The 15459-nt window shown below is 57.3% G+C and overlaps 1 protein-coding gene across 18 annotated transcripts in view; it reads left to right on the top strand.

Moving 5' to 3' along the window:
• The window catches only part of NCOR2 (nuclear receptor corepressor 2), a 256199-nt gene that overhangs the window by 206563 nt on the left and 34177 nt on the right, over positions 1–15459 (top strand). For all 18 annotated transcript variants that reach the window (XM_042805509.1, XM_042805506.1, XM_042805498.1 and 15 more), the window contains 4 exons: positions 3849–3996; positions 6502–7060; positions 12376–12496; positions 13481–13718. In XM_042805509.1, coding sequence (XP_042661443.1) covers positions 3849–3996; positions 6502–7060; positions 12376–12496; positions 13481–13718 — 1066 coding nt within the window. The remainder of the gene's footprint in view (positions 1–3848; positions 3997–6501; positions 7061–12375; positions 12497–13480; positions 13719–15459) is intronic.

The raw sequence follows: 15459 nt of genomic DNA, 5'->3' as shown, positions 1-15459 counted from the left end.
CTGAGATTAAATTGCCATAGACCTTCCTTCCTGACTCCTAAATATATTTCCAAGCAAACTGAGCCTCCAAATCTCATCCTGTACCCAGTAGCCAGCCCTGACCTCTGTGCAGGAAGCATGTGGCGAGGCGGCGTGGCATCGCCTAGTTTTGCCCTGACATCTCCAGATTATTCCCTCACCTCACCACCAACAGCTACTGCTGATCGTGTGTGGGGAAACACAGGGGCTCTGCTTTTCTTCCTCTTGCTTAATTAGAGTAAACTTAATTAGCAGATTTCATTCATTTCCAAAATGAGGCTCACTAATATGGTAGCCTCCTCTTCCAGGTAGGTGTAACACTGAGTTTCAGCAGTGTGCAGGCGACTCAGAGGAGCTGTGGGGATGGGCAGGCAGCAGTGACCAGTGTGGGATGGGACGCAGAGACTGGCAAGGTCCCTCTGTCCCCAAAGCGTGGCACAGCACAGTGCGGAGCAGGATGGCCCCATTCCCCATGCTGGGACAATGCTGGGGGGGATTGGGACCGGGTGTTTTGGCAGCCCCTTGTCCCCTTGCGCGCTGAACCCTGGCTGATGAGAGCCCGAGGAGCTCTGGGAATGGGGGAACCCACCCTCTGAGCATCCAGCGAGCATCCAGCATGAGGAAGAAGGGTTTGGGTTGCATCAGGCAAAGATGTCTGGCGTGGTGATGCTCCTTTTCCACCTCCCCAGGGCTCGCACAGTCCTTAGGCTTCCACATGCCATGTTTGGGGTTTTCATTTGAAGACTCATCCTTTTACTGGAGGGGTTTTCCCCCCAGGGAGAGAGCACATAGAGCCCGGGGAGCTGTGCACGGGCTGTGTCAGCACGTGGAGCCCCATTTCCCCTCTCCCCTGAGCTGCTCAGCACTCATGAGACCCTTTTCCAGCCTGTTTGGGGAGGGGAACCCCACTTCAGTCCTGGCTCAATGGGGCTGGATGCTGCAGATCCTCAACCTCCTCCCTCTGCAAGCACCCCCATGGATCAGGGCGTCCCTGCCAGCCGGCTGCACCGTGGGACAGGTGGCCCATTACTGCTGGGGCAGGGCCAGGCCACCTCGAGGCTTCGCTTTATCTGCCCTGCTGTGTGTTTTGGCTAGGTTTCGCAGCCGAGCAACTCGGATGCATCCCAGGCATCAGCGTCACATAGCCTTGACCTTCTGCATGCTGCGCTCTCTAATCTCAGCATTTAAGGAAAGCAGGGCATTGGGATACATGGTGGCCTCAGAGCTGCTCGTTTTGTTAGCAGTTGGAGAGTAGGCACTGTCTTTACCAGGACTTCTTTGTGGTGTGATTGTCATTTTGGTCTAGTGACTGCTGGGGCTTGTTTGCGCTTGTGCAGCGAAGGTGGGCGAGTTATCCCCTGGGTGGTCTGATGCTAGTCCTGCTTGGAGGACCAGTCCTTTGGGCCCCTCTGAGCAACATTTCTACAATTCCTTGCTTTTTTTGGATGGTGCTGGCTTTGCACAGCAAAGCTGCTTCAGGAGGACAGCCTGGTAGTCTCTTCTTCTGGAGGCTGAACAAGTCTGCCTTGCTTTGGTCTCGAAATGGGAAACTCTTCCCATCGCTGCTGGCTGCTTCCGCAGCAGCGCACAGGAGTCTCTCTGTGGTTAGACCCAGTCCTGGTGTGGTCTCAAATGCACATCATTATGTCACGCCAGTCTGGGACTGCTTAATCCTGCTCTTAGGACAGGCTGGCACCGATGGGAGGTACCTGTTATGATGGCTTCGTGTCGGTAGCGGTGTTTGGAAGCTGGTTTAGCTGTTGCTGCCACGCCAGGAGAGGCAAAATTTGTTGGGATGGCTGCTCTGCCTGTGAGGTAGAAGGCCAGAGGGATGTCTCGCCCAGGGGCTGGTGGCATCTCTATCTCCTCTTCCAGGACAGATGGTGCAGGTGAACTTGAGCAGTGGGAGGCAGTGCCCTGGTGCCTGAGATGGCAGGAGGGGAGATGGGGGAAGAGCCAGGCTGGGAGTCAGCGTGATGGAGCTGGCTGGGGACCAGGTGCCTGGGAGGACAGTGTGGAGGAGCAGGCATGGAGTGACCCCTCATGCAGGGTTCGTTGTCCTCGCACAGAGCGTCTCCTCAGTGGTCTTGGCAAGGCAGACTGCTCGAGTAGCACCAAGTCCTGGATACTTCTGCAGAAATAACTGGTGGCAGGTAGAGAGCAGAGACCCCGTGGGCTGGTATAGCACAAAGTGAGCACCAAAGTGCAGATAGCAAACAGTCCTGGCACCTTCCTGTGGCCTCGTTGGTAATCGCTTGGATTAAGAGTACATTGTGACGATGGGAGAGGCCTGGTCGCACACATGGCTCATCAGGGACCTTCCCATGTCTGCCGCAGTCTTGGTTAGAGTCCTGTGTCAGCCACGGGGGCCCTGTGGCTGTTTACAGAGGCAGAGCAGAAAGGGACCCCTTTCCTGGGCAGGGTTCTGGGAGCAAGACTGCTGGAGGGGGCCAGAGCTGCCGGCATTATAAAGAGGCAAGATGGTGGCCTGAACATATCTCTAGATGTAGCCAGGATCTGCTGCCTGGGTTTCACATCATTTTCCCTAAATAGCAGCAGTGGGATCTGCCAGGAGAGGGACCCACGGTGGCCCCGGGGCAGCTCGTGGCTCCGCTTTGCTGGCGGCCGCCGGGCTCTGGCCAAGTAGGGTGCTGAGGCAGAGGCTGGTTCCCAGCTAATTCCCCAGCGAGGAGCCTGCTCCTGCCCGCGGCTGAGTCACGGACCCGTGAGTAAGAGGCAGAGAAGTCTTTGCCATAGTAACGTCGGCGCTTTGTCACCGCATTAGCGTGATGGGGAAGTGCTGCTTCAGACAGAAACTCGCAGTTGCTGAATCGCTGCCGTGGCAGAGGCGCGAATGCTGGCAGAGCCGGAGCATCGCTGCCGCGACGGGGCGAGGGCACCGCGGAGCCCGGCCTTCCTCCCACCGCCTCTCCGTGCCTTCACACGGCCCTTTCTCAAGTGCCTTTTTTCCCCTCTCTCCTGCCCAGTTTGATAAAAATAGATTTTGAGCAAGCTGCGTTTCCAAGCAAAAAGCAGTTGTATTTGTTTGTTTTATCTGGAAGTTTTTTAAAGGATTGAAAAGTTGGGGGTGGGGGGAGGAGGAGGACCAGCTCTTCCCAGCACCGAGATCCAGCAGCAAAGTTAACGTTTCCACCACGGCTTTATCTTTTCATCCATGTAAATAAACGTCCTACACACGTCATTCGTGTGGGGTTTGCAGGGAGAGCCGGAGATGATGGGCCTGTTCCTACTGGTAATATTTACTCAAGCAACAAGAGCAGGAAACAATAGCAAAGCCGAGACTTTTCCTTTAGGTCAGCAGGAGGGAGCAGCTGTCCGTGCCCTCGTGGCTGAGGCACGTGCCCCGGCGAGCGGGGACGGGGCACCAGGCAGCTCGCCGTTGGGATGCTGTGCCTCACGGAGCGTCCCCACCGGCAGCGGCCTCCCCGGCACGGGTGTCAAAGTCCATTGGCGTGAAAGCTGGTGCATGAAAATGTTGGCTGGGCCTTATGTGGGGCGTCAGCTTCGTTATCTGCAGATGAGCGTCAGGCCGCGGCCGCCCGCGTTTGTGTCGCCGGAGATAGTGCCTGGAAATGCGCAGGACGAGCACGCCGCGTACGTGGGGCCGTGGGGCTCTGGCCAGCCCTGCGCTGGGGCACGTCCCTTGCCCGCCCATCCGTGCCATCCCTGACTGATATTCAGAGGGTTCAGCTGGGGGGGCCGTGGCTGTGTTAGCAACCCTCCTGGCCCTGTGGGCAGGACCGGAGCTCTCTGCTCCCATGCAGCTCCCCGTGGGCTTTCCTTCTCACCATCCTCCGCTTCTTCCTCAGGAGAAAGAAAGGAACGCCAAGAGGAAGAAGAAAAAAGGCGCCACGGTTCAAAACGAAGAAGCCGCCTTCCCTCCCGCAGCTGAGGATGAGGAGATGGAGGTGTCGGGGACGAGCGGCAACGAGGAGGAGATGGCCGAGGAGGCGGAAGGTGAGGCGGGGGGGCTGCGGTGGGGGGGATGTGCTCAGCCCTCCCGGCTTTGCCGCACAGCACCGTGTGCGGCCTCTCCGGGGCTGCAAATGTCAGCGCTCGCGGGTGGTCACATCTGTCACCCCAAAGCCACACCGAGGTGACAGCATCCCGCTGCACGAGGCGCTGGTGGCATTTTGGATGCCTCTGGATTCCACGCTTGCAAGGAGTGCCCTGGATCACTGCCCTCCCTCCCGTGTCTGTCTGGACAGATGGTTATTTTTGGGAGCCCTTTGGTTTCTGATTTCCATCAGCGTGCTCTCCAAGAGCACCCAGCTTAGCAGGGACTGGCACGCTTGTGTGCTCCTGTAAATCACATTTCATGGTATTTTCCTCCAAAGGAGGGGCCCTGCGTGCTCAGCAGGGTTAGATAGCCGCCACCGTGGGCTCCCAAGGAGCTTATCACAGGCTCAAAGAGGGAAAACCCACCAGGGATTGTGTGTGCCCATCACCATCCCTCCAGGGCATCACTGCTGCTGCTGCCCCAGGCAGCAGAGCTCCCGGAGGCCAGCACTGCCAGCAAAGCCAAGGGAAGCCATGGTCTCTCACCGGCAAGGCTGATGTATCTTGGCGGGTTTTTTCCCCCTCCTTTCCCTTTTAAGGCAGCATTTTCCTCCCTCCCAGCCATACCAAAGAAAGGAAACAACTTGAAAGTGACAATTTTCAGCTATTTATCGCTTAGAAAGCGAGGCAGTGAGTTTGGAGAAAATGTGCATAATTTTCCAACAATAGCCCCATTTGACTTCTGTCAAAGTAATTTAATAACTTAACCAGTACTGCTGGCACCACGCTGGTTCCTGGCCTTAGCACCCAGGCTAATGGGACTCGAAATGGGAAATCTTTTCAAATCATCATTGCAAGTGACTCATTACGAGGCAGATTCCAGGTAAATCTTTGTGCGAGGTGATACGTGACTCAGAGGCGTAAAGTAAAAGGTAGTTATTGCTCTTTGTAAGAGTGCCTGAGAGGAAACAATGCATTTTTGAGATTAGAGACGGATCTCTTGACATGTTCCTGAGCCTTACGCTCCAAGCCTCGCTCCAAGCCTCGTCTCTTGTTCTGCTGCTGGGGTGGGTTATGGAGCTGAAGAAAGGGGTGAGCAGGGTGGGATGAAATGCCACGGGCACAGAAGTGCCAGGGTGATGTTATGCACGAGGTGGCCGCTGGGTCCAGGGTGGCATTTAGGGGTGCTCAGGCAATAGCTTGGAGTCGGGGGGGCTGTGTGGCCAGCCAGGGACGGGGGGAAGGGTTTGGCATGGGCGTTATGGTGTAGACCACAGGTTCAGCATCTGAAGGGAGGGCACTGGAGCCTAAAGCTTGGTTGAGCCTGGGACGAGCCACCGCTGGATGTCTCGGTGTGGCATTCAGAGTAGGATCGAGTGGCAGCTGGGGAGAGTTTGGCCAAACGTGCTGTAAACCTCATCCCTGGGTGGGTGACGGGACACCTCATTCCTAGATTGCAAGTGAGTAAAGGTTGGAGAAGGCTGAGATTCCTGGTGAGTATGGCGCGTTTTCCTGCCAAGGAAGGATGGATGTGCTCTGGCATACAGCTCCTGGGGCACAGCGCCTCTGTGCCACTCATCTCGCTGCCGCTGGAAAGCTGTCTGTGCTGTTACGGAGAGAAAGTCAAGAGATGCACATGGGGAAGCCTTTGGGCACAAGCGTGAGAGCCCTGCCTGGTGGGGATGTGCTGAGGTGGGACCATGGAAGGCTCCTGGTGCTCCTGGCCATGTTTGTCCAGCAAAGGCTTGGAGGGAACAATCTTCTCCCCAGCCGCAGAAACAATCTCTCAGCAGCACTTCCATCTACAGCCTTGCACCCACACTTGTGCTTCCAGCTCACTCCAAGCCACTGGTGGCAGATTTGAGAGTGATCCTTTCCATCTAATAATTAACCTGTCCCACAGCTCTGCCAGCACTTTGCTTTAACTGACCCTGACCTCCTTTCTTCTGCCACTGGCAACTTAAATAACAACAAACACGCACGTTGTTTTGGGATGGTCCTCAGCTGCCCCGGGGTGGCAGAGCCAGGGACACGGGCGACGTAAGTCAGCAAGCAGGGTGCCAGCAAGGTGCCTGGTCCCAGGGGAGCAGAGCTGATCCAGAGCCATGGGTGAGAGAGTGAGGAGGGAGCTGGTCCTGTCCTGCACATCCAGCCAGCAGCCAGGATTTTCCCTTAAAATCCAGCTTCCCAGTCACTCGGTCTCTCCAGGCTTTTGGGCGTGTGGTTTTGGGTTTGGGTGGGGGTTAACAACAGTCATGCTGGGCAAGCAGAGAGGCCCCCAGAGCATCCCTTTGCTTAGTAGGCTCTGGATCCGGGGATCCCGGCTCAGCTCTCCCAGCCCCGGGATCATCTCCCCCTCGGAGGAATGAGGGCGTTCTCCTCCCAAGGGAGGGGGTGGAGGCAGCGATATGGGAAGCGAGAATCTCAGGCTGATCCTTATTTTTATTTCTTCTCTTTTCTCAGCTGCAGTAAATAACAGCTCCGACACCGAGAGCATTCCCTCGCCGAGGCCCGAAGCCAAAGAAGGAGGCGAAAACGGGGCCAAGGCACCACCCGGGCCAGGAGGTGACTCTGCCGCAGAACCGGCAGTCAAGTTGGAAGAGGCTCCAACACCCCCCGACGCTCCCCCCACGCCCCCCACCAACCCCGCTCCTGCCGCCAGCCCTCCGCCACCGGAGGCAGCTCCCGAGCCGCCCAGCAGCGAGGAGAAGGTGCAGGAGGACCTGGTGGTGGACGTGGTGAAAACGGAGGAGCCGGAGGAGAAGGCGAACGAAGAGCCCTGCAAGAGCGAGGTGAAGAAGGAGGAGAGCGAGGACAGCCAGGAGAAGGACAAGGGGAATGACAAGAAGGCAGAAAGCGGCGTCAACGGTGGAGGGACAGCGGGGACGGAGGGGACGCCCAAGGCCGAGAAGAAGGAAAGCCATAAAGGCAGTAAAGGCCCCGGGGTGAACCCCGACAGCGACTCCAGCGCGACCTGCAGCGCGGATGAGATGGACGATCAGGATGCTGTGGACAAGAGCAGGTAGGAGCGGGGAGAGAGGTGGGCACGTGAACGGCCTGCGGGCCAGGCGAGTATCTCCGCTGCGTGCCGCGGTGCCCACGTGCGCTTTCATGAGCTCCTCCTTGGGAATGTCACGGCTCAGGCCCTCCCCCCGGCGCAGGGACGTGCCCGGCTGTGTCCCCATGTGGCTGTGACCCTTTGCTCATCACATGCAAAGGGGGCCGTGACGCAACGGGCAGTGCGATGTCCCAACGTAGGGGTGCTGCCGGGCAACGGTCGCGGGCAGGTTTTGGGTCCAGAGCTGCTGCGTCTGCTGGTGGCAGCTCATCTGGGTGACGCAATGGAGCGGGACTTGCCCTCGGGGACAGCGGAGCTGTGCAGAGGCACAGGCTGGTTTGCCAGCATCCGGGGTTGGGAACGGTTTCTGTCTGAGTCGGCGCTGGCAGGAGTCACGTCAGGGACATGTTCCCAGTGCGGAGAGGGGACGAGTTGCTCCCTTGGCAGAGATGCTGCTTGGATCTGCAGGGGTGAATTATCCATCCTGGCCACAAAGGGAGAAGGGTGTGGGCTGTGCGATCTGCCCTGGGGCCATGCCACCAGGTCTTCACCACGGTGGTCCTGAGCACCCACCCCTGGGGCTGGCAGCTGAGGGTGCTTCTGACCCGTCATGGATGGCTTTTGGGACACGGAGGGGCAACACTTGCCTCCTCCTTGGAGAAATGTCCTGCTCCCCTCCTGGCTTTTCCCACAGAGCCCTCCCCATCCAAGAACCTCACAAATGGGGAGAGGGTTTCCTGGGTTTTTTTAAAGAATATATATGAATACGTGCATCTTTCTAGTGATGATTTTTCTAACGGCTCCTGCGTCCATCCACACTGGCTCCTGGGCCAAGTGGGAATCCTGAGTCCACCCTGCCATTGCATGTAGGGACAACAGTCCCTCCCCGCCTCAGAACTGGGCTGGAGCCGGAGGCTGGCATCCTACATCCCTCCCGTGGGCTTGCAGGGGCCAGTTTGGCAGCGGGCTGGGTGCTGCCAGGTCAGGCGGACTGCACGCAGCGCTGTGGATGGGGCTATTTAAAAAAACAAACCCAGCAAAGCAGCAGGACGAGGCGGTAGGGAGCTGTCGCACATCTCCACCGCTCCTGACGGCCTCCGCACTTTCCCTGTGATGGATGCAGGAGCCAGTGGGTGAGCGCTGCTCGTGCAGGAGCATCCTCCGTGCCGCCCAGCCGCCCCGGGGGAGCAGCCCCTCTCGCTGCCGAGCAGCTGGAAGCAGCGCTGAGAATGCCGAGGGGTGGTGTAGATGCTGCTGGCCCCGGCCCCATGGCAGGGCTGAGGCCTCTTGGCTGCGGTGCTCCTCTCCAGCAGTGGACAGAGTCCAGCACCACCCCTCCCCACCCTCTCCTCCTTCCCAGACGGGAGAAAACCTCCCATCAAGGAAGAGTGAGGCCAGTGGGGCTGCACTCCTCAAATTTAACATTAACCCAACCGAAAACAGGACAGCAACGGCTTGTGCTGACTTCCCAGCAGCAAAGGAGCAAGTCGTCTTGGGAACGACTTTTTCATCCCCAGCTCCTCGCTGAGTCAGCGCCTATCTCGCTTGTCAAACAGTTACCAGCTTCCAGGAATATTAAATATTAAACATTAAACAGGCGTCCCGCAACTCCCGGGCCACTCCTCTTATCCGGTGTGGCGATGGAGTGTGGGCGATAGCAGAGCCTGCCGGCACAGGAAAGCTGCAGCCGACACCGGCGCCTGGCGCTGCCCAGCCCGGGAGCCCCAGGAGCACCCACGGGGTCGGTCCACAGCCAGCTCGGAGGTTTCGGCACCGTCGTGCTCCCGACGGGGACTCTGTGCCCTTCCCCGGCGTAGTTTCGCTCCCTTGCGTTTCCCACCGGCCGAGGGCTGCTCGCTCGCAGGCGGTTACCGCAGCCCCGCTGCCGCAGCGTGACTCGCGATGAGCAGGACGAGGCTGCCGAGATGCCGCGTGAGCCGCCCCGTCACCGCATCACCCGATGCTCGCCCGCCTACCCAGCACCGGCGGGGCGTGGGTGCTCTTCCCCGCGCTTGTAAAAGCATCAAGCTGCCCGCGGCGTCTCCCAGAAGGGGACGGAGGGTGGCTGGGGTGTCCCCGCGCTGAGAGGGAAGGGGTGCGGGGTCGGCGTGAGGCGGAGGGGCAGCCTTTTTTGGGTCCTCCTGCAGTTCACACTAGCAAAGACAAGTCCGGGATAAGGAGGCGCAGCCTTAACTCGTCAAAGCTGAAGAAGGCAGCCGGTTGTCCGTGGTTCCATGCAGCGTGTGCTGCGAGGGGGCTGCTGCCAGTACTGCGGTTCAGCGGGAGGTCACGCCGGATGGGGACGTGTGAGGGAGGCCGTGCACAGTCACCCGCTGCAGACCCGCAGCGCAGAGAGGAGACGCCTGCCCGTAAGCATCGCACCAAACCCACCCCTGCGCTGCGCGTCCCGGTCGCTGGCTCGGCCGTAGGTGCCAGGGCCGTGCCGGGCCAGCACCGCCTCGGTGCCGTGGCCCTGGCTTGAGGGGGAGCCTGTCGGGGAAGTCTGGTAGCCATCATCCGTGCGCAACCACCGCGTGGGCAAGGAATTGCGTTTGGCTGCGTCCCGTGTCAGTGCGTTGGCTCATCTGGCAATGAGACTGGTCCCCATCTCCGTGGCAGAAGGTGAAGGAGTTGGGGAAACACGGTGTCCTGGTCACCCCCAAAGCTTTGTGCCTGGAATGGGACATTCCCACACAGCCAAGGCTCAGCCGTGTGTGTGCCGACCCCTCCCTGCTCTCACACCCTTTCCCCATCCCTCCCAACACCACCACCCATGTTTTAGGGACTGGTCATTGGGTTTGGGAGGCCCTGGGCTGGCAGCAGGTGGATAGGAGATGCTGAGGGTTGTTCACGCAGTGACTTCCAGAGCGAAGCACCCAACAGACAGCCCTGCGTGTGGTACAAGATCTGCTGGGAGGGTCATAATAAATTATGTAATTTGCATATTGATTAATTTAATACTGACTCTGGCTTCCTAAGAGTCGGGATCTTGGAGGGCTTTAGGAAACCTGAGGATCTTAAGCGTGCTTAAAGGGTGCTTAAATACGTCTCTGCAAATGCCACGAGTGCACGAGGTGGCTGCTGGGGCGGTTGCTCTGCTGGGGGCTGCCAGGACCTTGCTTGCAGATCAAGCTTGCCAGTCTCTGGAAATTCAGGCTGTTTAGCTACGTGTCCCGCGGGAATCGCTGCAGGGGAGGAGAGCGGTGCTGAGCACAACCCCGGCTGCCGAGATCTGCCCCGTGCCACGAGCGGTGACTGTGACATGGAGCTGGGCCAGCACTGCTGGGTCGGTCACCTCTTGGTGAGCACCAGGACCTGTCTCAGCCCGGGGGTGACACGTTACCGGCCTGGCAGCGCTGGCGTCGGGGGGGGGAAGTGGCAGGAGAGGAGCTTTATGCTGGCACCGGGAGCTGAGCCGGCTGGCAGCCTGCACTGGCTGCCTTGCCTCCCAGATGAGGCTTGCCCAGAAAAAAAATGGCCCTATTTAAAAAGAGATTGGCTTCTTTTGGGCAAAATCAGAGCCCAGAGTGCCGAGGGAGTGGGGCCAGGGCTGCAGAGCATGCTGTGAACACGGGCCCTCCCCAGCTCGGCAGCCCCAGAAGAGCAATGCAGCGGCTCAGCGTGGCGTGAAGGTCTCAGGAGCAAGTGCTGGGTGTCCTTGAACCCAGCCATGCGTCTCAGCAGATTTTGGGGCATTGCACCCTGCCAGGAAGCCTGTGTACCCCCACGGCGTGGCTTCACAGCACCCCTGTGGCTCCATGGGCAGACATCATTGCAGTTATTTGGGGAGCAGCTCAGATTTGCTGCCCCTTGCCTGGTCTCCCCTGGATGCCTAACCAGAGCACCCTGGGCCCAATCTGGAGGTGGGTCCCCTTCCCTCAGACGCAGGGCACTGCGCAGAGCCAGGGCTGGGGCAGTCCCAGCACCGTGGTGAGTTTATTCCCCGCACATGGCCCCGCCACGCTTGTTTATTCATCCAAGGGTGAGCATGGAATGACCTTGAAATTTATAGGCTGAAGAGAGCAGTGAAATAACAGCTAAAATAAACAAATCAAGCTGTAAAGCTTGAAAACTATGAACTGGCTTCAGCAAATTGGAGTCAGGAGGGAGAGAAAGCAGAGATGGCCTGGAGAGATGTGGTCCCCCGGGTCTCGACAGAAGCTCAGGAGCTGGACACACCGAGGGTTTGACCCATGGGCATCACACTCCTCCATCCCCACCCCATTTTGGTGGCACCATGGAGATGCCCACCTTGCACTGTTTGCACAGGGTCTCAGCACAGCCAGCTGAGTGTCTACCAGACAGCTCAAACAGCCAAGGGGAAGAGCAAGTGGCAAGGGTGCTGGGCTGCACAGCCGCCGGGCTGAACACCAAATCCCATCCAAACCCAGCCTCTCATCTTTCATGTGATCCGAGCACCCCAGCCACGTGCATGTGGTGGCTTGCCCAGGCTTTAGCAGCTTGATAAAAGACGCAGAAGCATGAGGAAGAGGAACATGAGGCTGATCCGAAGCTCTGGGTGAGCACCATGTGTGAGTTCCGGAGAATGGCGTGATGCCGAAATTCAGTGCGAACTGGTCACCCTGCTCTGTAACTCCAGGCTCCAGTTCTCCCTCGGGTTTATTCTGGACAACAGCAGATTTATGAGAATTAGTGTAGGGGATGAGTGAAAGAGGGCTAGAGAGCCTGATGAGCCGCAGATGCTGGTCTCATTTGAGCATGGAGCCCTGCAGGAGTTGCCTTTGGAAAGCAGGATTTGAATCCCATCCCATTCTCCAGCTCCCCTTGGCCTCGTCATCTTGTGGCAAAGCTGTCCCGGTTGCTAGCTGGGCACTGCTGGGCCAGGTTGTGTTCTCCTCTGTGCCTGCCCTCGTAGACCAAAATGGCCCTGGGACACCTGCAGCCCACCAAGGTTGAAGTTGAGACACCTCCCCAGCAGCTGTGGGTCTCCTGTGCTTGGGGCAGGTTTTCCTGTTGAGCAACCTCCTGTTGGACAGGCGTCCTCATGGTGGATGCTGAGATCTTTGGAGCGGTAGTTGCCATCTAAACAGGTTTGGGGCCAGGGCAGCAGCTTGCAGGGCTGGAAGCCCAAGTGCATGATGTGTTCAAGAGCCCCAATTCTCAGCAGCGAGCAGCGGTCCAGCACGTTCCTCTCCGATGCAGAGGATGTCCTCTAGACTCGGCAGTGTAAAACAGAGGGGTTCAGGGCATGGGGGCAGCGATGGCACGCGGAGCTTGAACATGGCATTGCCGGATTGACATGAGTGTTTTGTGTCCAGGTTGCTGTCCCCCCGGCCCAGCCTGCTCAACACCGCCAGCGATGCCAGGCTGAACTCCTCGCCGCAGAAGCCGCTGGACCTGAAACAGCTGAAGCAGCGTGCTGCTGCCATCCCTCCCATCGTGAGTAACCCCACCAGAGAGGGCCGGGACTGGGACCACGATGGCCGCGTGTGCCTCGTCCATGCTCTTCCATTCGGGCTGCATCCCCTGCGTGTGGCAACGGGTCAGGGGTTGCAAGGATGTGCTCATCGCCACGGGTGGCCGAGCTCCTGGTCTGCAGAGAGCTGTGCCTGGGCAGTGCAAGCCCCCGGCAGGCGAGGGGCTCTCCGTGCAGAGCATGTTCCCAGCTGTGGGAGCAGCTCCTCCAGCAACGCTTGGATGTCCCTTGAGCTCTTTTATCAGAAAGTCGTGGGAGGTCTGGACAGAAAAAGCTTCTTGTTGCCACATGACTGCTGCCTCCCGTTGCTTTAAAAAGCGAGTGTGCACCTTCCCAGCCCTGTGCTTCTCTTCATCTCATGTTCTTGAAGGGTATACCACATAAGAAATATTTATGCTCTACCTCATCCAGAAGCTCTGGTCCCCCTTTTTGGCTACCCAGAGCCAAAAGAACGTGTATTCTCCAAAATTGATGGTTTCTTCTGGTGCGGTGGCTTGGGCTGTGACAAAAAGCGCCCTGATATCTCCAGGGTCAACACCAGAGGAGCAGCAGCACAGGGTGGGCCGAGAGGAAATCCCTGCTTTGGGGTTTTGAGTACGCAGGGAGGAACCATTCCTGATGCTCTTCCAGTTTCCCATGTTACAGCTTAAGATACGGCTGCTGTAATGTAACTTCTGGCAAAAGCTACAAGCACTGAACTGTAGATTAGAGGTTTTAAACATGGGAAGTCTGAGGCTGTCCTATAGTGTCACCAGCACAGAGCTGATACTCTTTGTTGTGGCCTTTTTTAATCTCCTGTGGCTGGTGAGCTGTGGAGCCCTGTTTGGGCCAGTAAGTCTTGCAGTGATAGCGTGGGGCCGTGCTTCTCGTAGCACCTTGATGTCTCCAAGACTGTTGTGGATGTCAGCTGCACATGACAGGTGTCACCAATTCTTATTGCTTTGCAGATTTCCGAAGGTTTCTCAGAAGGGCTGTTGCAGAGTGGAAGTGTGAAGCCTCAGGTGCCTCCCCATGCCTTGGCCCTCTACCAGCAGCAGATCACAAAAGCCCACGAGTCTGCCCGCGAGGACATGCCCCCGAGCAAGCTATCGCAGTCCCAGCAGCAGCAAGCTGAGAAGGAGCAGCAGCAGCCAAGCAGCAGTCCCAGGGGAAAGAGCAGGAGCCCCGCTGTTGGTGACAAGGAAGGTAGGGGTTGCATGTGTTGGAGCGTGTTTATCTTCACAGAAATGCCCAGTGTGTGCAGCTGTACGCAGCCGGCAGCTTTCCCCCTCTTAGGTGAAAGCTTGCTTCAACCCTTGAAAGCTCTTTAATAGCATCTTGAAGCAGGACGAGAGAAGCATGGCTAGTTTCCCATGTTCATTAGACGGTACATCATGTCTCATTGAGCCTACAGCAAACACCGGGCCAGTGTTGAGCACTGAGGAGGTGAAGATTGCCTTTATTAGTGTCTCTGCCATTCACTTGAGAGCAAAGGGGCCTGGAGGCATGCCAGGGCTCCGGGTACAATGGCTCTTTTCTACCTTGCTGGCTTTCTATAAAGAATGCTTTTAATGCTCAGCAGGGACCATTATTTCATTTAAAATCAATGCTAATACTGTGACTCGGAGTCCAAAGGTTCCTGTAAAGATTCCCGGTGCTTTCTCCCCGGAATAGCTCTGATGTGGTTTGGCTGCCTAATGAGCAATTCAGAGTTTCCCACCGTAGAGCATCTGAAGCATTATTAGCTTGAGCACCTGGGGATCAAGGTTAAGGAGAGACGGGAAGTCCTGATGAGACCATCCTCTAAATGTGTTTTTAATCTGAGTGTCAGAGTCTGTTCTAGTTCAGAGTTAGTGTTCCTGCCCCTCATAGCCAGCCTGCGGTTCAGTTGGGTGTGAAGATGAGATGCTGTCACCAGTGGCGCGATCAGAGGAGCAGGAAAGTCGGGCTGGGTGGGTGTGATGTTCCCCGGCGCTGGATCCCGCATGAGGATGGGTGCAGCTGCAGAAATTCCCTGCTTATGCATGGAGATGGTAGGTGGGTAAGACTACACTGATGAGGTAGATCTGCACTGGACCTAGGCTGTGATCTTTGCTGGAAAATCACTAAACTAGTTCACCTTCTGGCAGCCAGGATCTTAGTAGCTTGCCCTGCACTGTCCAGGCCCAGGTATTTATTCCTCAAGCTGTCATGTCCCCCTGGACAGAACGATGTGCTTGCAAGAAGAGTTGGTTGCAGACGCTCAGCCAAATTTTCTTTAAACAATAAATAGCGCCATGTGTGCATCACACCTCCAGAATGTTTTGCATATAAGCAAGGAAGGTGACTTCTCACCTTGAAAGAAAGGGAGTTCCCCCCGAGTCGTGGTGTTGCCAGCCATGAAGTCCCATTTCCAGCTGATCTCATCCAGCTGTGCCCATGTTTGCTGCCCAGGTGGAGCAGTTCCCCTCCAGCTCTTCCCCCCCCAGCAGCAGCTAATCAGGTTTGATCTCCTTCTGCGCTGTAATCCTGTGTGGATCTGGTCTTGCACAGCTCAGCTTCCTCTGCATCGCCCGTGTCCCAGTGCTGCCGCTCCAGCTCCCTCCTGGCCGCAGGAGGATGAGGAGATGAGGCAGATTTGTGTGTGTTAGGTACAAGGCAGGCTCTCAGGGTTGGAGATTAACCATGCCATTCTGTGACCTGTTGACACCATTATTAAATGCAAAGGTCTGGTAACCAGGTGGATTTGTCTGATAGCCAGGTGGATTTTTTTATGACTTTGTTATCTACAAAGCACTAATGCTACGAAGCACTTTAATCTCTCCTTTCACACCTCTGTCTTGCTCTGAATCCTCTGTGTTAATGAAACCAATTACCCTTCCCTGTACCCCTGCAAACATCTCGGCAGGTCTTGGGCTCCTGCTGTGTGATCTCTAAGCCCTGTGTAGCTGTGCACGCGTGCTGCCTA

The sequence above is a fragment of the Tyto alba genome, unplaced genomic scaffold (assembly GCF_018691265.1).
Source record: "Tyto alba isolate M040663 unplaced genomic scaffold, T.alba_DEE_v4.0 Super-Scaffold_44, whole genome shotgun sequence".
Taxonomy (NCBI): domain Eukaryota; kingdom Metazoa; phylum Chordata; class Aves; order Strigiformes; family Tytonidae; genus Tyto; species Tyto alba.
The sequence above is the reverse complement of the archived record's forward strand: the minus strand, read 5'-3'. Positions and strand labels throughout refer to the sequence as shown.